Source organism: Pseudopipra pipra, chromosome 3, assembly GCF_036250125.1.
Source record: "Pseudopipra pipra isolate bDixPip1 chromosome 3, bDixPip1.hap1, whole genome shotgun sequence".
NCBI lineage: Eukaryota > Metazoa > Chordata > Aves > Passeriformes > Pipridae > Pseudopipra > Pseudopipra pipra.
In genome coordinates, this window is record NC_087551.1 from 93,159,741 (window position 1) to 93,184,828 (window position 25,088).

Below are 25,088 nucleotides of genomic sequence, written 5' to 3' on the forward strand. Positions count from 1 at the left end.
ATTTGAATAAAAATGGCAGTTAACTGGTTATTAATAATGAGCCATATTTTTAAAGTACAAAATATTTACATTTGTGACATGCAGCAGGCACTGTGGTAAATGTAAAATTTTTGTGACAATAAGCAATGAGCACTCAACCTCATGCCAAGTTTACCACCATTGTAAATAACTTGTTTGAATACATTTTTGGCTTTATGATTAATTTTAGTTATTTCACTTTGTCTTCCCTATGCAAAGCAACAAAGAACTATGCATCTAATTTCATGGAATAATTAAAAAATGCATCACAATACATAAAAGGTTTATTTTATCCATAAAATCCAGTATCATCAACTTAAATTTCTAGAGCAGGGAAGACTCCTGATGACATTCACAGACATTAATTGACAGTGTTTAGCCTTAACACTGCAGGAGAAGAATCTGAAACTATCCTCATTGAAGTGTTGCTGTCTCTCAAAACTAAGAGTCAACTCTATAAATTTATCTTTATGCACTGCCTTTGAACACACCAAAAGTCCTGGTTTTGGGGTGGTAGTGTTTTAAATCCGGAAAGCTTCTTCCTGAAGCCGTTAAAGATTCCTGACAATCTTACTTATCTTCCCCCAACATGTCTGCAGCCGTCATTATAAACTGCTCTGTCTTCATGGCTTTTGTTTGTTGACAATACAATTTTAGATAAATTTGATTAGAAGTCTTCCATGTTAAGAGTACAATAAGCATGCCTATATAAAGAGTGTAGACAAAGAAATTATGAGTACTTGTAATTTAAAATTGTTATATACAAGCATCTGAACAAAGTAATTCCCTGATTTTGACTTCAGCTAAAACAAAATACAGGAAACTCAACTTGCATGAGGTTTTGAAGAAAACAAATGCATAACACATTAAGCAAAGCAGAGAAATACAGAATCTACAGCTTGATTTATGTTAAAGAAACTAAAAATGACAACTAGAAATAACCAGGGAAGTAAATAATGTTAACACTTACATCTAGTCTTATTTCATAAAGGTATTTTTCCATGGCTTTTTTAATATTTACCATCATATAGTGATCTCCAAATGCCTATTGATATGCTTTCACTGTACTGAATGAGTTAGAATTGTAGTGTTCACTGTAGCATATACCACAGCAAATGAGTAAGAACTAAATTAGACATAAAAGTTCCAGTTTAGACTTTGACCAGGAATTACATTCAGCAAACATCTTAAATAATTTTAAAGAGGCAGTAGATTTTTTAGACTCTTTTTCTATGACAAAAACCTAACTGCAATTTATATAGCTATCTTTAATTTGAGAAGCAAATAATGAATTTAACAGATTACACTTACACCAGATTTCCAGCAATACAGTCTGTCTGAAGATTAACATAGTCATCACATGGAAATGTTTGTACATTAAAATAACTAGGAAATGGCATTTCTTTTGGCCTTGTATTTTTAACATAAAATTTCTTTTAAGATTTAAATAAACATTAGAAAAATACTTCATAATAATTCATGATTCAATAAAATAATAGTTTTTAAAGTATTCGTGCTATTTATCTCAGATACTTTTTTGTTTGGGCAAAGGAAACAAACTAATGTTTTCTAACTTCACTTTCACATTGTTAAAAGTTAGCAAAACATTGCAATGTTTAAATTGTAGCCATTGGAAAAAAGTATTAAATAAAAATTTGTATAATGTTTTGTTCTTTTTATAAAGCTTCAAGAACATATTTTGATTGGTACTAGAGAAGTTTTGCCATTTAATTATTTGCAAAAATTTACACAGTCTAGTTTTGTTCAAAACAATGCCCTCTTAAAACTTTTCAGTGTAAGACTCTAGTTGCCAGACTGTCTGGTTAATCACATAGCATCTTTTTGCGAAGTTCTTTTCACCTTTCAATCAAACCCCCACTCTCCCCAAAAATTGTCTTTAAATGAATCTGCATAGTTAAACTGACAATGAAAACCTTTAAAATTAGTTTTAGAAAGCATTCATGACATGAATGAAAGTATGTACTGCTATTTTATTGATATTTGAGTGAAATTGTATTATCACCCAGCTGAAATGGATGGATGAAAGCAGCAATCTCAAAACACTGCATAAGAATTTTCCCCAGAGCCTATTTAGCTTTGCTTCTGTTAAACACCTCACAGAGCATTCTTTGCAAGCAGATACCAAGCAGAACCACCTCTGACTGCAAGGTCAGGTCTGAAAAAGGGGAACAATAAAAAAGGACTTCATACTGGTTTTTGTTTCTCTTGAGTATATAATAGTTATGTTGGGATCTTAAGAGAAATGAGTCAAAACTAGCACTGATGTAGTGCAATTGCACAAAAGAAGGAATCAGTACCAACAAATCTGACAAATCTCCACACACCATTTCTGCAAGTAGCCTTAGAAAGAGATACTGACTGTGGTTTGTGGATTTACATTTAGCATCTTTAGTCAGATTTCTGTGCCAGGAAATGAAACTCTTCTGGAGAGATGCTATAGCCTAAAAAGTAGACTATCATAACTGCTTCTACAGAATGCGGCTCTAGAGTGAAATGATTTATATGTTCTACATAATAGTTATTAATTTTATGAATAATAAATATCTACATACTTAGGAAAGTAAAGGGAAGAAATATATAAGAAAAGTAACAAGTAGCAATATTCAGAGAAGTCAAATAATAATTTTAACCCAGAGAAGATCATTGATCCCAATATGAATATCCCATCTTCGAGATATTTAAAAGGTTGAACCTAGTAATTGCACCTGCTCACATCTTTTACGTAAAAGAAGACCAAAATCTGTGATCAGTCCCTTTGAAATTCCAATAGGTACCAGTAAAACTTTAGTACTTGAGGACTTCCCATTCTCAAAACAATTCAGCATTCATTCTTATTGTATGACTTGCTACTTACTGATAAAAAGAACTAATATTAATTTTCCTGATCAGTTCTATATTTACTTAAAAAAAATTTTAGAAAGGAAAAACAACTAAAAAAAGATTCAGTGCTGACCCAAGCCTCTCTCCCTTTTTTACAGCCAAACTGTGCTCAAATATTAAGTTCAGATATTTAGTTTTATTGCAACCTAAAAGACAATCTTGCATAAATCGTTATCCTGCAGAAACATCCACTGGTGATGATGTACTATAAAACAATTAAAAACCACTGCCACATTTAGTAAGTCCTCCAAAAGGGACAGGCATCTTTTCAGGTTACTTCAGTGGCTTTTCAGGCAAAACAGTTCAGGCTGGCTTATTAAACTCCTTTATGATGTCAGCTTGGCATGGACTCTGCCACCACAAGTTACCAGAAAGCTGAGTTCTGTGGTTATACATGAAGACCACTAGTGTAATATTTCAAGAAAAGTGAGATTCAGAAAAAAAAGTTATTAAATTGATAGTGCATAGAGAATGCATTTATTTTTCGTACATATAAAAGCGTTCAGTGATTCTCCAAGAGAAAGAGCTTAACAAACCAAATGTCCAGTTAAACTGACCGTTCGGAGTCTTCTAGCTTTTCTTAATCCTCCATTGCATTTATTCTTTCATTCATTAAAAACTTTGTAAGAGCCATCAGTAACATGACACTCTGAAACTTCATTTTCATCACCTAGAAACAAAATTTAGAAACTTGAAACGAAATATGCAATCTTGTGAAACTGCCACCAATTATTTTATCATGATGCAGTGCTATGTATAGTTAAGAGACTTAATAATTTGCACCAGTTACTTTTCATGGTATTTCAACTAGAGAAAAAGAATGACTTTCAAGCATCTGACTTCATCTTTCATTTGTAAATGAACTAGTTGCAAAACTCCCAAATTCCAATATTTTGAAAACCATATAATAACTACAAGTAGAGAATCAGCTAAATTGCTTTCTATTCATTATCAAATTTGCAATTTCTCTGAATATAGATATTTGAGTCTGAAGCAGCAGTGACTAGATTTTCCCTTTCACATTGAAACACCAATGGTTTCAGTACACACTATATAAAATGACCTGAAGGTCTGAAACATGTTTTCAAACAATTTGCAAGCAAATCTAGCAAGCTGTTAGCAGTCAAGGTTGCATGCACATCCTGGCATATCAAGTCTATTATTTATAAAAAGGCATCATCCATAAGAATGCACTCTAATGTGGCTGCCAAAAAGCAGTATTTTTCATTATGTATTTTATGAATTAACACATTTAATTCTTCAATATGGTGAGGATGACTTTTATAAGAACAAAATAATAAACTCCTGAATTGTTTGAGAAATTAGCTTGCTTGCATAAGATGAAAAACTTTGATTTATCTTTTGGTCAATGAAGTTTTAGTTGCTCAAAATTTAAGGAGATAATTTTCCCCAAATTTAATTCAATGGCTACTTTAGAACATTTGTTAATTTTTCATTTCAAAGAAATGTATGAGACCAGTTCAAAACGTTTAATTAGTGATTATAGAAGCCTAAATTCAGCTCTTGCCAAATAGGTTTCTTTGATTACTTTTGGAAAATACTGAAGGGTACTCTCCATATTTACAAGCCTGAATGCATATATAACTAAAAATCATTTGCTTTTCCTCTGTCAGCTATTTAAACTCTTAGTCCTTGAGGTGGTAGAAAAACAACAAATTACAATCCATTACTGATTATTAATTTTAAAATTATAGCCTTTAAACTAGTCAAAATTTATTATAGTAATCTTTGTGTAATACAACTAAACCTGGTTTTCAGGTGCAATTTTTCATTTAAATCCAATACTTAAATACAAAGTGTCATGTAATAAAGGGAGAACCAATTAATTATGTTAATTTTATTTAGTATTGCATTGAGGCACATCATTTTCAATCACTGAGCAAGACTGATGGCAAGTAGGAGAAAAAAACCTTGCCACTAAAGAAAAAAAAATAAATTTACCTCTTTTTTTATGAAAATTTACCTATTTTTTACCTCTGTTTTGTGAAAAACAGACCTTTTAAACATATATTTTCAATCTTAAAAAAATCTACAAACTACACGACTGCATAGGATGTCAGGAGATCATCTACTCCACTGCTTTACCCCAGGCAGTCTTTGGTAATTTCCAAATATCCTTTAAGTCATTTCAGGTACCGTAATACCTGAATTTTTTTTTATTTTTTTATTTTTTTATTTTGACGGGTGGTTTGGGGGATGACAGTGAAAAGTGGTGCAATGTTCCTTTTGCCACTCTTGACCTGAATGCTCATGCTCCACAGCTCTTGTTCCACAGCTCTTGTCCCACTTGGGATTAAAGTCTCAAGACCTGTATTCTTGGACCACTTTCCAGGTAGGGTTCACTCCCATAGGCTCATCATATTTATAGGAAGGCAGGAAGAGGGAATAATGTCCCTCATCTCTGATTATCAGCTCAGGGATCTTAGGCATTACATAAATAAGGACTATTCTTTGCAATCTAGTTCTTACTAGTTCCTGACTATCAGGAATTTTCAAGCACTTTCCAGATTTTCCCTTCTGTAGGTCTCAAGCTTTGGTGTTGTCTGTTTTTCCCTGATTGTTTCTTTTTAAAGCAGTTACTCAGGCATAAGTAAAGAGTTTTCATCTTTAGTAGCTTTTCCTAGGGTGCTTCAGATAAAGTTGACAGAACTTTCTGAAACAATTCCATTCACTGTTATCCTTAAATTAAGTTGAAATATGCAGGTAACTCATGCCACTGTGGTCCATTAGACCTCCTAAATGCTCTTCTAAAACATCACTCAGTGATGGATACCAAAATTAACAGCTCTCTGAGGTATTATAACAAATTAGAGTGATTTTACTTTACAATTTAAGTTTCTACTCATTCATGATAATTTTATCACCAGTGAGAAGTTTTGAACCAGAATATGATCTTCAAAATTATATTTGATATTTCCATTGAGTTAAAAAGCAATGATTAGGCAAAATGAGCTAGTTTTGTTCAATCAAATAAATCATGTCTATCTAATAAAAATTTTATCTATAATGTTCTACTTAAAAAATATTGTACTGCAGTGTTACTTAAATTAAGCTATGTTGTATCTACTATTTTGTACTTATCTACAGTTATTTATCCCAGCTACGAAGAAATTAAGTCTGAATTTGTCACCATTAGTAATCCTTCAGGTACATATGCACAGAATATTTAACAACTTTTTTTATTATTATTGGAGATATTAATCCAGCATGGGCAAATACCAAGTTTTTACTACAGAGAACACAATTTCTTCAAGTCTTCTGAAAACTTATGTGATCCTCATGTTCTCAAAGAGACCCTGTTAATGGTTTAGAACAATTTTATGTAGTTTTTAGGTGCTCTAGGACAAGTGTCATCAGGTTTTGTAAACTTGACTAGATCAAAATAATCCTCAGTCCTCTATACTTGTCCTTTTCTATTTTAATTATTAATTACAATCAAATTTTTTGTGAAGATAAATAAAACAAGGAATCCAAGAAGAGTTTTCTTCTTCATGCCTCAATTGTCTTGCAAAAAGACATAATAAAATGTCAATAGAAGACATCATACAATATTTTTTAGTGAGCTTGTCTTTTTCCAAAACTGAAAAAACCAAAAGGCACATCAAGTCTAAGGAAGTTTTCATGTGTGTGCTTTTAAAGACATAAACAGTATTTTGGCAGCATTAAGCCTCATAGCACCTAGAAACTCCGGTAAAACTCATTCACCTAAATTAAATGTAATGATTTCTTGCACCAAATAACAGAATGATATTTCAGATTTCCCATCTTAACACTTAACTACATTAATTACACTACAATGGGTCTTAGTTTATGTCTTTTGGCCAATTAAGATAATATTTGCCTCCCACATTCACCATAAATATCTAAAATTCACTCAGCTAAGCCTTAAGTTTATTTTTAAGACTGGAAATAATGCTAAGTCTGAATTCAAGTTTCTAAATTATTTTAGTATGATAAAATCTTAAATGAGCATACTCTTGCATTCCTTGCCCATTATTATTTCAGCTTGCAGATTAAGTCACATAACTTGGACTGAACTGAAAGAAGTAGCCATATTTATGTCTCTGTTGCTCAGCAGAACTGGGCAGCCTTGAATGGACCCTACAGAGGAGCTTGCTGCCACATAAGCTTTAGGGCTCAAAAAGTTAGTTTCAGATTACTCTGCATATTACACTTCTACTTTAAAATCAAATGTTCCAAATAGGAAAGGAAACTTATAAAATCTTCTTGTCATTAAAGACACCGGGGAAAAGTGCTACTGACATAAAATTGTAACCAAAAAAATGGGCAAGAAAAATGTTTGGTATTTAAAATATATAAAAATGTGGGAGGCGTGTCTAAAGTGGCACAGAGGATGTGCCCAGGTACAGAGCCCAAGGAGCATGCCCCAGAGTTAGTAAACTGGTTGGTTAAGAAAGTCTCATGATCTGTAAGGATAAAAGGGCGCGCGAGTTTGAAATAAATCTCTTTGTTTCACCATCCACGAGGAGCATCAATCATTCCTTGTTATACAAGGGACCACTGCTACATAAAAATATAATAAAATTTTCTATGACTCCTAATTGTATATATTACTCCTAACTGTGTATATATATATATATCTGATGAGTGAAAATAATTCTTTGGCTTGTAAAAATATTTTACTGCATTTACCAGCTTTACAATAATGTACAACATACAGAAAAACAAACAATTTACTATTTATTTACTAATAGGAACAAGAGTCAACTTGCATTTAATAAAAAAAAGGAAATACTTAACCTGTATTTAATAAAAATCAATTATTCCAGCATACAGAGTCACAGCAGAAAGTTTAAAACAAGAATTTCATTTTTTTCCACAAAACTTGCATTATTAAGGAAAATACAACTCTTCTTTCATTACTGACTCCTTCCATTTTGAAGTGAGCTCATTTGAGCTGTCAAACTCGAGTTTCTACTTGACTGCACAACAGATGCATGAAGCTGAATATATTATATTTGGGAAAATGGCCATCACTGATAAATCACAAATACTATTAAAATCACTAGAAACACAAATTGAGACTTACAGACGTTCCTAACAAAAAGGATAAAAAGTATACATTAGATAACTTTTGTTTGTTGAATACTGTTCCTTTTTTTCTCCTCCAAAATCTCTTATTTTAAACAACTTGTCCAGCATGACAATAAAAGCATGACATGCTAGAATATAGATCATAGTTTAAGCACTAGAATTTAAAATTTGGAATTAACTGACATATCTAAGTTCAAATGTAGCAAATAAGTCTGACAGAGTTCAAGAAGTGCTTGGACAATGTTTTCAAGGCACATTGTGTATTCTTGGGGCTGTCCTTTGCAGGGCCAGGAGTTGGAGTTCAATGATCCTTGTGGGTCCTTTCCAACTCAAAATATTCTGTGATTTTTCTCCTTCCGTATTTGTTTCCATGATTGTTAAATGAAAAATTGACTGTTCTTTGACATTAGGAAATATATAGTTTAGGAATAGTCTTCTAGCACATTGTTCCATGGCAAAAATACACGTACAGTATGTTCATATATATTTTAGAATCATAGAATGGGTTGGAAGGGACCTTAAGATCACCTAGTTTCAACTCCCCTACAACAGGGGACACTTCCATAGATGTGGTTACTTAGAGCTCCATCCAACCTGGCCTTGAACACTTCCAGAGATGAGTAGTCCACACCTTCTCTGGGCAACCTGTTCCAGTGCCTCATCACTCTCACAGTAAAGAATTTCTTCCTAATATCTAAGCTAAACCTACTGTCTTTCAGATAAAGACCACTCCCTCTTGTTCTATCACTACATGCCCCCTTAAGGTATTGGAAGGTGCTCTAAGGTCCCCCCAGAGCTCCTCTTCTCCAGGCTGAACATTCCCAACTCTCTCAGCCTGTCGTCATAGAAGTGCTCCAACCATCTGATCATCTTTGGGGCCCCCTCTGGACTCATTCCAACAGATCAACATCTTCTTGTGCTGGGGCTCCAGAGCTGGATGCAGCACTCCAGGTGGGGTATCACAAGAGCAGAGCAGACAGGGAGAATCACCTCCCTCGACCTGTTGGTCATGCTTTTGATGCAGCCCAGGACATGGTTGGCCTCTTGGGCTGCAAGTGCACATTGCCAAGGCTTACTGAGCTTTTTGTCCAAACAGCCCCAGGTCCTTCTCCCCAGGACTGGTCTCAATCCATTCTCCACCCAGTCTCTACTTGTGATTGGGATTGTCCTGACACACATGCAGGACCTTGAACTTGTCCTTGTTGAATTTCATGAAGTTTGCACAGGCTCACCTCTCAAGCCTGTCAAGGCCTCTCTGGATGGCAACCCTTCTTTCCAGCATTGTCAATCACACAGCTCGGTGTCATCAGCAAACTTGCTAAGGATGCACTTGATCTCACTGCCCATATCACTGACAGATGTTGCACAGCACCAGTCCCAATACCCACCCCTGAGGAATGCCACTTGTCACTGATTCCCACTTGGACATAGAGAAACTGTTGACTGCAACTCTTAAAAGTGTGACCATCTAGCCCATTTTTTATCCACTGAGTGATTCATCCAACAAATCCACATCTCTCCAGTTTAGAGACAAGGATGTCATACAGGACAGTGTCAAATGCTTTGCACAAGTCCAGGTAGATGACATCTGTTGCTCTTCCCTCATCCACCACTGCTGTAACCCCATTGTAGAAGACTACCAAATTTGTCAGGCGTGATTTGTCTTCAGTGAAGCTATGCTGGTTGCCACCAATCACCTCCTTATTTTCCATGTGCCTTAGCATTGTTTCCAGGAAGAGCTGCTCCATGATTTTGCCAGACAGTGATGTAAGACTGACTGGCCTGTAGTTCTTGAGTCTTCCTTATTTCCTTTTTTAAAAATGGGTGTTATGTTTCCCCTTTTCCAGTCAGTGGGAACTTCACAGGATTGTCATGCCTTCTCAAATATGATGGATAGTGGCATAGACACTTCCTTGGCCAGTTTCCTTAGGATCCATGAATGTATCTTGTCAGGTCTCGTGGACTTGTGCATGGGAACCTTCACAGTCCTTAAATGGTGTCAAACCCAGAGCAGGTGGTTCTTCATTCTCCCAATCCCTGCTTTCACCTGCTGCAACTTGGGCAGTCTGGCCAAAGCACTTGATGGTGAAGTCCGAGGCAAAAAAACTGGAATAAGTCAGCATTCTCCATGTCCTGGATAAACAGGTCTCCTGTATCCTTCCTGAGAGGACCCACATTTTCCCTAGTCTTTCTTTTGTTGCTGATGCACCTAAGGCAGCTATTTTGTTACCCTTGATGTCCTTGGCCGGATTTACTTCTGCCCATGCTTTAGCTTTCCTAACCAGATCCCTGGCTCTTTAGACAATTTCTCTGTATTCCTCACAGACTGTCTTTTCCTGCTTCCGTTCTCTGTAAACTACCTGTTTGTATTTAAGTTTGTCCAGGAGTTCCTTGTTCATCTATGCAAGCCTCCTGGCATTCTTCCATGACTTCCCCTTTGTAGGGATGCATTATTCTTCAGATTGGAGGAGACAATCCTTGAATATTATCCAGCTCTCTTTAGTCCCTCTTCCCTCAAGGGCCCTAGCCCACAGTACTCTACCAAACAGATCCCCGAAGAGGCCAAAGTCTGCTGACCTCAAGTCCAGAGTGGTGAGCTGGCTGTGTGCCCTCCTCACTGCCCCAAGGATCCTGAATTCCATCATTTCATAGTCACCGCAGCCAAGGCTGGCCTTGAGCTTCACATTCCCCACCAGCCCTTCCCTGTTGGTGAGGACAAGGTCCAGCATGGCACCTCTCCTTGTCGGCTCCTCTATCACTTGGAGAAGTAAGCTGTCATTTATGGGTGTACATTTATAACACACCTGCATCCACTGATTTTTAAACTGTGTTGTAATGATGCACTTCAGGTATTAAAATACAGATGTAGTGAACCCAAAATAGCAGATCACAGTTCAGCAATTAATTACAGATATAGGGCAGTCACTGTTCAACATTTAACTGGATTTCATAACTCTGACATCAACTTTGTTGAGGCCTTTAAGTTAATAATTAATTTCATATAATTCATTGATGAACTGCTATAGAATTTTCTAGGAAAAACAAGCTACTAAAATATACAATTATAATTACAAGTATTCAACTCCATGTAAAGTTTGACAAACAGAGCTCAAAATATCATAATTGGAAAATGACTACCCCAATACAAGTTAGGACCATTTTGCAGGGAACTTCCTGAGATTCAATATTTTATTATACATTTTCATTGAAGTACCTTAAGCTAAACTAACTCAAAAATGCTTAAATATAAAAAATATTCTTAAAATTATTATTAAAGACGAAGATCAATTCATATAAAAAAGTCATGGTTGAAGAAGATGCTTACATTGCAACTCGTGTCTTATTCCATCTTCACCTCTGAACAAGTTAGAAATTGCTAACTCAAGTATTTTTCCACCATAGATTTTATGCTCCTATTTGCAATTTTAGTAGAAATTTTTACTTGTGAAATAAAAATAGTTTGAACAAGGCAACCTATGATGAGGAGCTACTTTACAAGAGCACCATAACATTTAAAAGAGAAAGACCTTGGTGTCTTACACAGATTTTGAATAGCAGCAGAAATTTTTCAAAATACTGAACATTAAGAGAAAAGAAGGCTCAACATTACTTTTGTTATATACAGTAAACAGTTTTCTATCTCTTATGACTTCTTTGTATTTTTAATGTATGGGAAAACAAATAGGTGTTCTTTTGGATCCTATGCGCTCATTTATTTTACTCAGAAATAAAGTCAGTACTGCAGCATTTTCTTCTTTTGGTGTGTTTCTGAAATATTTTCCCTTTTGGAATATTGGAGGAATATTTTGCAATTTAGTTGCATGAGTATATCTAATGCAGTATGATATCTTTTGATTTTCCAGCTCTAGGTGGTAACTTACCAGTAGTATGAGCACAGTAATTCACATTGTTTCTGTAGGACTTTCCATGAGCATGCTGAGGCAGCCTATTCACATCACCAGAATCTAGAGCCTCTGCAGTGCCACCTGATATATTTAATGGCATGTTTCCAGGAAGTTTAGCTGGTTCGAATTTTTTCTTTACTGGAAAATCATGCACTGAAATAGACTTTTTCCTATGTTTCTTGGTAGTATTATGTGGCTTAGAGAAACTCACATGACAGAAGTCCCTGCTGGTAAAAGAGTCTTTGCAACAAACTTCAGGACGACTCTGTGATTCATCTGGCACTCTTATCTGTACCTGATTTTCATTTAAATTAGATGATGAAAAGAAGTCTTCATAAGAAGCCTCTTCAGTACAATACGACTTGGTATATGTAGTAACTGCTTGCAAGAGCCCTTTAGACCCTGATGCACTCAGTTCTGAGGTAAACAACTTCAAATTAGGTAATGGTTGTAGTTTCTTCCTCTTCTTGACTTCAAGAATACTATCATTTTTGTCAACAGGGAAGCTTTTATCCAGTGAACACATATTTAAGTCTTCACTATTCATAGGTGAATTAGAGAGACTGTCAATCAAAGAAGGAACAGTATTTAGCTGCACTAATTTTTTGGAAGGAGTAATATGATCGAAGTCCCCGAGAAGAGAACTTTCATTTGCAATTGAAGTAGTCTTGCTCTTTTCATTCTTCTGATTTTTCTTTGGAAACTTTGGTTGTTTCTTTTCTAAAGACAATTTGTCATCCAAAGTGTGCTGTATAATCTGTTTCTTTGTTAAACTACCTCTGGTATGTCGTTTTGGTGTTAAGCTTTTTTGCTCATTGCCCTGTGATGAAGAATTCACTGATGCACTTGTGGATACAAGACTATCAGTCCAAGTATCACAGGAGTGTTCTACTACCTCTGTTTTCTGTCTCTTTAATTTCTCAGTTCCCCAAAGATAATCATAACTTGAGTTCAAGCAGTCTTCGATTTGTTCTCCTGCAGAACACAGAAAGTGTTGATATAAATTTATCGAACAAAACAGAAAGAGTATCAATTTCTCAGTAAAACATATAAGGAATTACTGAACCAAAAAAAGGATTTAGCCGCTTCTCTGGATATTATATAGCAAGTCATCAAAAACTAAACAGAAAATGGATTAGAAACAAAGCACATTCTACGTCGACAAGAACCTACGACAGCTTTAGCTATCATATCTCTTTACCTGGTCATTAAGCACCCATAAGTCCTGTTCTGCTTTCTTGAAACAAAGTAACAGAGGAACTCACTTTCACTCTTGTATTTGTGGAGAAAACCAGCAAGATTTTACTGATAAAGCTTGCTAGAGTAATACTGGAAACTCATTAACCATTTTTGCTACCACAGCGTTAGCACCACCTTGTAGCTTTTGCAGTCAAGAAATTAAATACGACATCATAGTATCATACCACATACCTTGACACAACGTATTAAAAATAATTAGAGTGGAAAAATGTATAATTTCTTGTAGCAATGTTCAAGAAATTATTTTGTGCGAGGTGGTACACAATATATTCATAATTCTTAAGAAGAAATTCCTCTGAAACAAGATAATACCTCTGATTATTCAGAATACATTTTTAAAAATCCTGTTGTTCTACAATCTGATAATTGCAATAGATGCTTCTGCTTAAACAAATGTTGAGTTCAAAGCTTCAGCAATATTTCTGCAAGCGCTCCTGTGGATTTTAGGGGAAGTCTTGATGTTATTTGCTTAAAAGTATAGATAATATTTTTAAACATATGGTGTAGCTAAGTACACTAAGAAAAATGAAATATATGGAAAAGAAAGGATCAGACTTTCAACTGACAGTTGAAGAGGTCTTAAATTCAGTCCTCAAATAAAACTGGCTTCTTGAAGTTTTTAACCATTATTAATCCATATATCTCTCAAGCACAAACAAAAGGGCCACTGTCACAAAGCATCAGAGATGGAAGCTACACTGAATGCTGTCACAGGATGTGGTGGTCTATTCTTAATGTAAAATTACATTGTGCAGTTGTAATGTTGAATGGACTTACTCAAGGTAAAGCTCTCAAATTGCAATGTTCTACCTCATCAACACGAAACTAATCTACAGAAATAAAAGAAGTTTGCTGGCACAGTTATGCTACTGCCAGTATTAAGCTATCACTTTTCGCTAACATTGCACAAAGACATACCAAGCTGTTTCAGGCAATGGGATAACGCCCCTATTCTCAGCTAAGCCAACATGACAGAACTCCTGTGTGATGTCAACAAAATACAGCACTTCAGAAAAGCACAAGGTACAGTTTACTGTTGGGGGAGAAAAGACAGCAGGCAAACTTCTCAAGCAGCCCTCCTTATGAATTCGAAAGGTTGTCTTCTCCTTGCATTTCTACTGAGATCAAACACCAGCATCTCACTTGAGCTTTTTGCTCATGTGACTGACAGAAGACATGATGTCTGAAATACGTACCCATTGCATACATGATCAATACTGTTAAGATGCCCACTGATGTAGCTCAAAAGACTTCACAATAATCTCTCTTACATCCTGTTAATATGCTAAAACACGGGAACAAACCCCTAACTTTATGAGAATAACTTTATGAGGGTCTTACCTTTCTAACAAATTATTTTAATTCATCTGCAACCATAAAATATTTAAAAAGCCAATTTATTTTTACTCTTGTTATATCTATCTTCAAACCTGACTACTTAAGCTAGAAAACACATTAGGCGTCCTTTCAAATTCAAGTCTTCAATAGAAAATTTGGAAGACATTTCAGTTCTTGCAATTAGCATCAAAGCCTTGATATAGTAGAAATGCTTTTCAATATGTTCAAAGGTTTACCTAAAACTCAAAGAGAAAATAAATACGAGCCATGCTAAATTACACTGAAGTTTAATTTTTCATCCATGTATCACTTTATCCTTACTTATATCTTTACTTTCCTCTCACAATTATTTTTCAAATTAGAAATTCACAGTCTACTTGACACAGACATCTTAAAACTTCAAATACTACAGATTTGTCCCACCAAAAGATGTTCCACATTCAACAGTTTTTACAACTCGCAAAACCTAATGATTTAGACCTTAATATTTTCTCAGTAAGATAATGCAAGCACTAAAAAACATTTGAAAACTACAATCTAGATTTAATTCACCCGGATCTGCATTTTGAAATCAACTACATTTATTCAATTAGGTTATTCAAATTTATTTAATTTGTAAATCCTGTTATTCAGTACCTACTCAAAACCTGGGAAGAAGGGAAGACATGCAATCAAGTAAGAGATAAAAAAAAATTCTGAAGGTGAGAACATGACAAGTGTGCAAAAAAGTCAGCAATAAAAACAGTAGCCAACTGAGCATGTTCATAGATAAGCAAAATTTAACTTCTTACCAGTAGGAGAAAGATTTTTTCTTTTTTTCTTCATATCCTTCATTCCTCTTTCAATTGCATTGCATTGATCTTTCATCTTATTAACAGGGCTGTATATAAGTGAACCATTGTCTTCAAATAGTAAAACTGGTACATCCGTTTCTACACAAAGAAATTGTATTTATATATTAATATTTAAATGCTATAACAACTTCAGTTGAAGTTTCATTTTTCTTTTGAAAAAACGTAACAAAAAATAGTTTCCTTATATCTAACATCATTACAGATGCCTTAACACCACAGACTTCCAAAGAACTCTGAAAAAAGTAAACTTCATTTCTCATGGCGAGATGCATAAAACTGAAAAAAAAAAACCCACCGAAAAACAAAACCCCATCAAGTGCTTTAAAGAAGTAACTTCAGATAGTTGAATGTTAGTCAAAAATAGTTCTTACCAGCATTAATTGTTGTCTTTTGTATTGCTAAATCTTTAGCCATCTGGTCCAGTCTTCTCTGAAGCTTTCTATCATTTTCTGGAGTTTTTTCAACAAAATCTTTTGGCTGCATACATTTGTGCTACAAGACACACAAAACTATTAGTTACATAGTATAAAACTGCCAAAAGTAACTATACTTCCTATTTGCCTATCTGTTCATCACAGTATTTATTATTGGTGTTTATGCTACTTATCTTGAGAGTCACAGATAATTGCAGACATTTTTTGAAAGTGAACTTTAATACGAAGTAGGAAAGAACCTAACAGATCTTTATTGTTTGCAGCAAAGCTAAAGCTTTAAAGGTATTTTTTTTTAAATAGAGTTTGTTGCAACTCAATGAAACATCTTCATTTTTTATTCACCAATACAAAAAACTGTATTTTAGTATACTTTCTTCAGGTAAGATGCCACATGATCACACCAACAGCCTATCTTTAAAATCCTATTTAGATGGATAAGTACAGTTTACAGAATGTTCTGAAAATAAACAGCTCAAATGCCTGAGGTCAGAAAGTTAAGTTCAAACTTTAAAGCTTACTGTTCTAGGCCTATTTAAAAAAACATAAAAAAAAATCACATACTTTTTTGATCAGTAGTGGAAATCCTTCACTAGTGTTCAGTGGAGGAAATAAGGACTCATCAACATGTACTCCAGTTTCTTGACACCTGTACAACAAATTAGAGCAGGTTTGCTGAGGTTTTCTTCTCTTAGTTTTGTTTGTTTGTTTTTAAGAATGAGAACCTTTACTGCAAAAAAAGCCATCTGAGCCCTGTAATAATGTAACACCAATCCTTCCTAAGTGTGTAACTTTAAGGTAACTACTGTAATGCTAAAAAAATCACCCGAATCTATACCTTACATGCCAGATACGTGATACAGTTTTTTGTGCTAATGATGCCCTTTAAATTGCTGTTCTGAAACTGAAAGATTCCCACTCATGTTATTTTGCACACATTCCAAAGTTGTGGTTGAAGTCCTTCCTGCAGCCACCAGTGTGGCTCTACTGACACCTAGTGATGAAACTGCTAGAAAGTCTGTGGCTGTACAATTATAATCTTATCCTCAGTTACTCAATTCTGAACGAAGGAAAAAGCCAAACTACTATGTGCATTTGTCAAGCAAACTGAATTTAGAATTCTCTGGAGAATCAAAAAGAGATATTCAAAACGGTGGACTTTTGTGACTATTAATGAATTCTGGATAATAATCAGCATAGATGCAGACGACATGAAAAATTACACTAATTCAGAGATTTCGTTGATTCAGAGATGCTAAACAGAAAAAAATTTGGCCACTAAATATATTATAAGAATTTTTGCATACAATTCTGAATGTAAATGATTTATCATTTATTTGTGAGATGAGTTAAGAATATACAGGTAGAGTTTCACAATCATGGGTTCGATATGGAAGTATTAAGTGTTCCTAATTTGGACACAGATTGTAGCAATTCTGTCTTTTATAAGGTTCTTTTTGGTTTTGGGTTTTGATTTTTTTAGGTTGCTCACTGTATTTGTGTTGAAGAAGATGCAAAAAGATTTTTCTCAGTGATCCCAAAGCTGTCACTCATTTTGCATTAAACTTAAAATTTGTTTGCACAATAGCAAATTCATGATTTTGTTCACTGTTTTTAACATGAGACATATCTACTATTCTTAGAAAGGAGACAAAAGAAAACTAAACAACTTTTTTTAAATTAAAAATACCTTTACTCTAGAGTTACAAATTTTTTTAAACTTCAATTGTCTATGTTCCACAGAATTCTTGCTTAGACATGGTCAGATACAACACTGTATTTACGTTTTGATAAACATTTAATTGCTTCAGCAATTTTCTAAACCCATGTAAATCTTTGCTGACTATGTTTCTGCATCAAGGAGTTCTGTTGAAAATCATCATTTACTGTTTTCTCTGAATCTGCATCCAGGCGTATGCATGTGATGCTTTCCCATTCTTCTATTGGAAAGGAAAATATACATTCATTTCATATTCAGCCTCTCTATATAAACATCTGTATTCACAAGAGTCTCCCTCCTCCACTCCCATTTCTTTTCCTGACTGAAGCATTATTGTCTCTTCTATCACATCTTATAAGAAAACTTCAGTAATGCTAATTGCTATCTCTGGTAACATTCCAAATGTAACCACAATAAAATGCTGTCATTCCATTACATGAATTTTTATGTTCTGTATAATATGATTTTTGACTACTGCTGAAGTGACAATGTTATGGAAATGTTTACTGTAAGTCCCAAAATGTGATATTCATCTTCTCTCTGATATGCTTAAGAGGACTTATGCTTTAAATAGTCTCCTTGACACTAAAAAGAATTTTATTCCCTTTGCTGTCTTAGCTTCTTAACAGAACTACTTCCACTTCAAGCAGATTCCCTTCTGAATTTAAGCACTGTCACAGAAGTTCCTGGGTTTGGTGTTCCAGTACGAACATATATTTTATACTGTGGCCATACTTACAAAAATTACTTAAATATTTCAAGAACCATACACATACCAATTAAGACCAAACAATAACTAAGATACTTGGTTTGCATTGCACTCCAATAGGAGTCACCCAACCCCCAGTCTACACTAGACAGTTGACACTTAGTATTACATTTCCTGCAATGATGTTTCACAGCATTTCTGATCATTCTGAGAATGTTCCCCTTGCTACTGAAGGGAGCAGCTGGTTAAACCATCCATCTTTTTTGGCAATGCTAAAACTTCAACTCATAGGAACTCTGCATTATTTGCTTACACAGTTGTCAGGTTTAAACTAAGCTTCCATCCACACAGGACAACTATTTTACTGGTACACACTCTTTACATTTTCCCAGGGTTCAACAGACTGTCTTCTGCCTATCAGTGTCTCAGACACTGATATACAAGGCATATAATTTAAAGTCAGGCACTCCAGTTTCCTCATCTTATTACAAAAAAAAATTTGAATGCTAGCACAGACTGATTTAATTTTGTACTGCCTGTGCCTCATTTGCATAACCCTATGACTAGTAAGAATATTTATTACTATCTCTTATGTAAGCTTCTACCATTCCTGACCTATACTTTGCGCAAGGATATGATATTCCCATAAATTCTGCCTACAGTATGCACCAATCTAAGCTGTATGTTCTTCTGTTCTTCTTTTGGCATTTACTTTAAACTAAAAGGCAGAAGAAAAAGATTACAGAGAAGTTCAATCATAATTCACAGTTTGGGTCCTCCTCTGCAACAAAATACCTCTGTTTCAGGCAGTCCCTCAGTTCCGACAAACTTCATCTTCTAAGCTGTATACCAAGACCTTGCCTTGGTCTGAATATGATACTAGGAACACTTAAAAAAATACCAGGAAGATGCTAGCCTTCTCCTTCCTGCCAAATAGCTTAAGTTTTCCCTCCAGATCCTTTTTCTTGCTTTTTCCCTTTGTTGCTAGTATCCAGCAAAAGTTTCTTGAGGATTTTACTCCTGGATTTCAAAGCTCCTTGATGTCTCCTACAGTGTTACATATCCGGTTGTCTCTAAGTCTCAACTTTCTATAGTGTTCATCCACTCAATGCCTTCCAGCATTGCAGAGAAGATTCTTGTGCTGGAACTGCTATTATGGAGACAGTATTTCTGTATGACACGTCCAAGGCTCTCCCCTGTAAGGCACTCTCATTCTTTTTCCATGGCTGATGCTACTCACCTGCACTTTTTTGAGATTCTTTTTACTATAGCATATCCAAGTCCCAGGGAAATATGTTCATATAAATACAATTTTGCTTCACCTGCATTTTTTGGAACTTAATGTATTTTTTCCTTGGTGTTAAAGCTGGCTGGATTGTGTGTCTGTAACTTCTATATCTGACATCCTTAAAAAAAAAAAAAGAAAAACTCCTGCTTCTACAGAAATTTATTTTTATGCTAATGGCCTTGCATCACAAGTATTCTGGTTGTATTGGCGTACAATTAAGTGGTTGAAGAGATCAGATTTGCCCCCCCTTCTTAAAAAAAACATATAACCCCAAAATTTTTGCACTAAGACTGCTATCTCTGTGCATATTATAATTGGTATAGGTAAGGCCCTCTTTACTTGACTTATATTCTAATTTTCATCATCACATCGATTTATTGATTGGAATGTTTGAATATAACACATGCATATTCATAAACTGTGTTTTGACACTTCATCTGAAATCTAAGTTAGGCCTCACAAGCACTTTGTAAACTCAAGAGAGGCAGCTCTGGACTAGCAAATTCTCATCGATTGGCTGCATAGCCAAAATTTTTTTAAAACTGTTTTTAATAAATTTAACTTTTTCCATATGGTAGAAGAGAATCTTCAAGTAGTGCTGTTCTGAACTTGACAAATGTCTTAAAAGCCAGACTACATATGGATCTTCTTCTTTCTTGCTAGGATATATTCTTTCTACAGAAGTACAGAAATAGTAAAATGCCCTTGATGAAATTTACTTTTTCATATGAAAATGGAAGAATTCTATTCAACATAAATACCTGGCCTTCACTGCCTATGCATGCCATCTGAAAGTAAGGAGCAGAACACTGAATAGTTAACAAATGTACTTTGAAACTACTTCAACACATTCATTTTTTAAGAGTTAACATTTTACCTTTTTATGTAAGTAACATGCTTTATAATAGGAATAATGTCATAGGAAAGTTATAATTTACTCATGGATTTATCACTATTTCAAGTACATTAATAAAACAGGTTCTGTACTGAAGTTTTTCAATAAAACAATACTAGAATCCATTATCTCTGAGAAAGGCCACATTCATCATAACCATGAGTACTCACTTTTCCACCCAAAGTACAGAAACTGTTTTTACGCCCATCTTCTGTGCTTTTTTCCATGTAGTCAAACGTCCATCCTTGAAGACTACATGGGTCACGTGTTTGTTCAAAGTTTTTGAGACCTGCAGAAGTACACAGAGAGCTCACCTGTAAGTCTGATAATAGGAAAATGCTAATGAAACTAGCTACTGTAGTCTATTTTAGTGTATAAACCATTAGCATAAAAACTTATTCAAAACATTATGTCAAAAACTCTTTTGATCTTTCCCATCTTTGCAAAAATCCTCAAACAATCAAAACTCAAGCCTCATTTTTCAAGCCAATGCAGGCTAGAGGGCTAGAGTAGCCTTTTGTTTTCAAACTTCTTTTCTCTAGGTTACTAATTCCAGCTCCCTATTCTAGCTGTATCACTTACTTATGTAGTGCAACATAATTTCTTATGCAACAGCCAGTATAGAAAGCAGATGCCACTATCTAAAGAAATAGCAAATTATATCTTTTATTCAGCAAATAACTCAGGCTTAAAGAGTACAGCTAATCTCACTCTTTAAACCAATTCTCATCAATAAAGATTGCTGTTAGTTTTGAGGGAAGGCTAAAGGTGCCACTAAAAAAAAATATATCTGAATGCTTTAAAAAGTGAGAAATACAGAAAATTAAAGTCAGTACACAGTTATATTCCACATCTGATCAAATTGTCAATTATCAGCTTCTACTGACAACTAAGTGATAATGTTTTCAGTTCTAGATATTCCATTCTTCACAGTCAAAATTTCCTTTGTGGAGACTAAACACCCTACACAGAACTGCTTGATCAGTTGCGACTGTTGACATGGTGAGATCAATACAACCCATTTTTTACAGCAGCAGCACCTTCTCAGCACAGCCAAATGTTGCTCTCTCAGCTGCACCACTATACTTGGCTCTCAGCATGCTGTGTCTGTATTTAGCTTTAAGAAAACTATTCAGCTTTGCAAAAAATTTCTGGTGGCAAGCTGATTTATGACTTCTTAGCAGACAAAATCCCATGACTTTTAAGTATCTAGGTATACGGGACAGACGAATTTCTCTTGGAATTAGTTATGACTCCAGATACAATTGCTTACTCACTTTTGCCAGTATCCAGCTGACAGCTCATGTCCTAAGGAGACAGATGCTTGATATAGCTTTGTCTCCAAATTATGGAGGAACACCATCTTATACATCCCTCTCACCCCTCCCACCTCCTCCCTTACCCCAGACATCTTCTGCAGCTCAGCTGAACTTACCTGGAGATGTCTGAATCAACAATCTAGTGAAAAACTAATACAGAATTTAATTTCCTGACACAATGAGCCAAGCCAGTCTACTATCATGTGCTCAGCCAATAAAAGGGAAGTGTCTGGAATAGTGAAGGGGCATGACCCCCCCTTTTCAGTCACAGGGCTCATCCACATCATCTGCTTGCACCTTCCACCATATTTGGCTACTTCAATCAATCTGAAGAATTTTGAAGCCCTATGCTTTTGTCATATTTTCTGTGAGAAAAATCTGTCATTAGAATTGAATTACAAAGATCTGATAGTACAGCACGAAAGAACAAGAAATATTTGTTACTTGAGTTATTTATTGAGAGTTGCGTTTGCTTTTATAATAAAACCAGTTATCCTACTGTTCTGTCACACTCTCTCAACTTATTTCATAGAGGACTGAGGGAGATCAGCAAGCTTTCTTAATTACAGCAAGATATATCTACACATGCCCACTTAAAGAGCACTGGGAGTTCACACAAATGTTTTTTAGAGCATGGTGTGGGCTGTAAAAATCTCCATTAATCAGTGATAATGTGAAAGAAGGCAAGATGTGAGTCTGACTTTGGTCTCTGGCTGAAATTTTACAGCTGGCAATTAAACATCTTTTGCACCTACAAGTCAACTATATTTGGTATGGAAAAAATCATTTTGACATACACTGAGTCTCTTAGATGTATTTTTACTAGCACTTTCTGGAACTGAAGAACATTTGTGGGAGAGGGAATGAAAGAGTAACTTGAGTTAGAAAACATTTTACTAATAACAGAGCAGCTGCCTACAAGTTAAAGAAAACAAAACCACCTAAGGTACATACTTGCAAACCACAGGTTTTCAACATTTTGATTTGTTTTGCCCACAGTACATGGCAAGCCCAATACTTCACAAGAAATGCAGGCTATCACATTAATATGCAAAGAGGTTTCTAGATATAGAGAGGCTTTAAATGCATTTCCCATCTGTCAGAGCAAGAATTTCACAGCACGTTGGTCTGCTCTCGGGTCTGTGATTTTCTTCCTTCCTGCCCTCTAAAAACTCATACTAAAAAGGAATATACATGACAGGCAGAACAAGCAAGCTAGTGCGTAATTAAGAGCTTTCCTATTCTATTTATTTCAAAATAGTCTCCTTACTTTGGCTCCCATATCAAGAAGTTGCTGTTCAAAGGTTTTTGAGTAATTTTCTGTTCTGTTAGATGACCAAACTTCTACAAATGCAGAAACACCTGGATAAAAAGAGAGAAAGCAACAAACAACTAATAAAGTATATAATATGGTAAAACTGGTTAGGCTGCCTTTCTAATAAAACTTTGTCTCTATACATATTGTATTCACTTGCAAATATACATTTTAGTAAACTGAGTATCAGCTTTTAGCAGCAGAAAGTTTTTGTAAGTGTATTTATGTCCCTTAAATTAGTTGTAATTAAGCTAACTTAGAAGTCTGACACTAGTTAAACAACGTTTCACTTCACTTATTTAAAACACACTACCAGATTAACAAGCAATGCGTTATCTTTACATGACTGCTTACCCTTATCATTATTTAATCACTGCTAATTTCAGGTTAATCAAAAATTTGAAGACAAGCTGATGTAACACAAGTTACAGAACAAAATGAAATAACTACAATAGAATTATTCCTCCCCCAAACTCCCAGAAAACTCTACAGAAATATTACTTAACAGTTTCCCATTGACTTGAAGTTTCACTTTATTTATATCCAACCACCTCAAATTAGGTACATATAACAGGGGCTAATAAAATTTCATGTCAGCTGCCTTATATAACTTTAGGTATTCACATTTAAGTAGCTTCCTTTATCAAGCAGTTCAATGAACTCTTCAAGGAATGAAATCAGCCTTGGTTGACAAGGTCTTTAAACAACCAAAGTCTTTAAAAAAATCAATACAGAAGTACTGACATGGAGGGATAAGCAAATAAAACCCATAACAATCCCTTCATTAATTTTAATTTCATTTCAGGATGGGCACTAAAGTAAAACTACAGTTCCACTGGCCATGCCACTTTTCCGTTTTGATTGATGAATCAGGAAAGTTCCAGAAACTAGAGGCATATCAGTTCACCAAAAACAACTTTATACAAACGACAGGCCAGACAACTCTCAGAACTGATGAAATAAATTGAGAGTTTCAATTTAAAAGGGTCATCCTTAGCAAATATTGTTTAATTGTCTTAGTTACGACACATGCCTTGCTGATTAACTATTAAGTAGTGCCGCCTGTCTTCTTTCTAAATGAAAACTAGAACAATGGTCCAACAGTAGAAGTACTTCTATAGATTAACATAGTTTTATAATTGCTAGAAATACTTTTGACACACAAGAGAAATATGGAACATAAAACACTTCCTTATTCAGTCCACTGGGAAAAATCTTATTATCGGTACTATGACTTCAGATATACATGGGAACTTAAATCTACCGCAGTGCATCAGCTGGGTTCATTCTACTACTAGACCGGGGCAGCATTTGACAAGAGTTGCTTTTTTCCCTTGATTCTTTTACTGTGAGAAACACTGCACTTGCATTTGAAGAGACACTATCTTCCTCTTACAGGAAATATTTTAGAACCTTCATAGTTATAATTCTCCTAGAAAAACAAATCGGAACATTTCAGTAAAGGCCACACTAGGAATTTAGAGGGATGCTACTTCAAAGCTCAATGCACCCGCAGGAGGATCAAAGGTATATTTCATGATAATTAGTCAATTTTAGATAATCAAATATACTCCAAGGCCCTTTGTAGTTTTTGTATAGTTGATGGAAAGGAAAATGAGGAAGCGCTTTTTTCAGCTAAAAGAGCTCTGAAATCTGAAAACGCCAACTTATGCTTAGAAGGCGGTGATCGCTGAGTTGCCATTACAGGGCAACTTGGCGAGGCAGAAATTTAGAGAGATGCAGAAGGAAGCCAGGACTGACCGGAGCAGGAAGAGCGGATGGCGGCTCCGAGCCACGCAGTACCGGGAGCCACCCCAGCGGGGCAGCCCGAGCGAGGCGGGTCCGGCCCGTCCCGGCACCTCACACTCACGCTGGGCCTGCTGGGCACGGCCCGCCTGCCCCGGAACGGCCGGGCCCCGCCGCCGGGACCGGGCGGGTTTGCGGCGAGCCAGAGCGACCTGAGGGGGAGCCCTGTCCCCCCGCCACGGCCGGCCGCGACTGCAGCCTCTCACCCGCCCGTCCCGGCCGCTTCCCGGAAGGTGCCGGGGCAAGGGCAGCA

General features: G+C 35.5%; 1 protein-coding gene across 1 annotated transcript in view; it reads right to left on the minus strand.

Annotated features, from left to right (window-relative positions):
- Positions 1 to 284: 284 nt before the first annotated feature.
- Positions 285 to 25,088, minus strand: part of LOC135410695 (microcephalin-like) — a 61,642-nt gene continuing 36,838 nt past the window's right edge. The window contains exons 3-11 of the mRNA XM_064647402.1: positions 24,791 to 25,038; positions 22,985 to 23,076; positions 20,566 to 20,684; positions 16,348 to 16,432; positions 15,724 to 15,844; positions 15,290 to 15,430; positions 11,877 to 12,875; positions 3,477 to 3,589; positions 285 to 722 (exon numbers count right to left, since the gene is read on the minus strand). Of these exons, the coding sequence (XP_064503472.1) occupies positions 3,525 to 3,589; positions 11,877 to 12,875; positions 15,290 to 15,430; positions 15,724 to 15,844; positions 16,348 to 16,432; positions 20,566 to 20,684; positions 22,985 to 23,076; positions 24,791 to 25,038 (1,870 nt within the window). The 3' untranslated portion in view covers positions 285 to 722; positions 3,477 to 3,524. The remainder of the gene's footprint in view (positions 723 to 3,476; positions 3,590 to 11,876; positions 12,876 to 15,289; positions 15,431 to 15,723; positions 15,845 to 16,347; positions 16,433 to 20,565; positions 20,685 to 22,984; positions 23,077 to 24,790; positions 25,039 to 25,088) is intronic.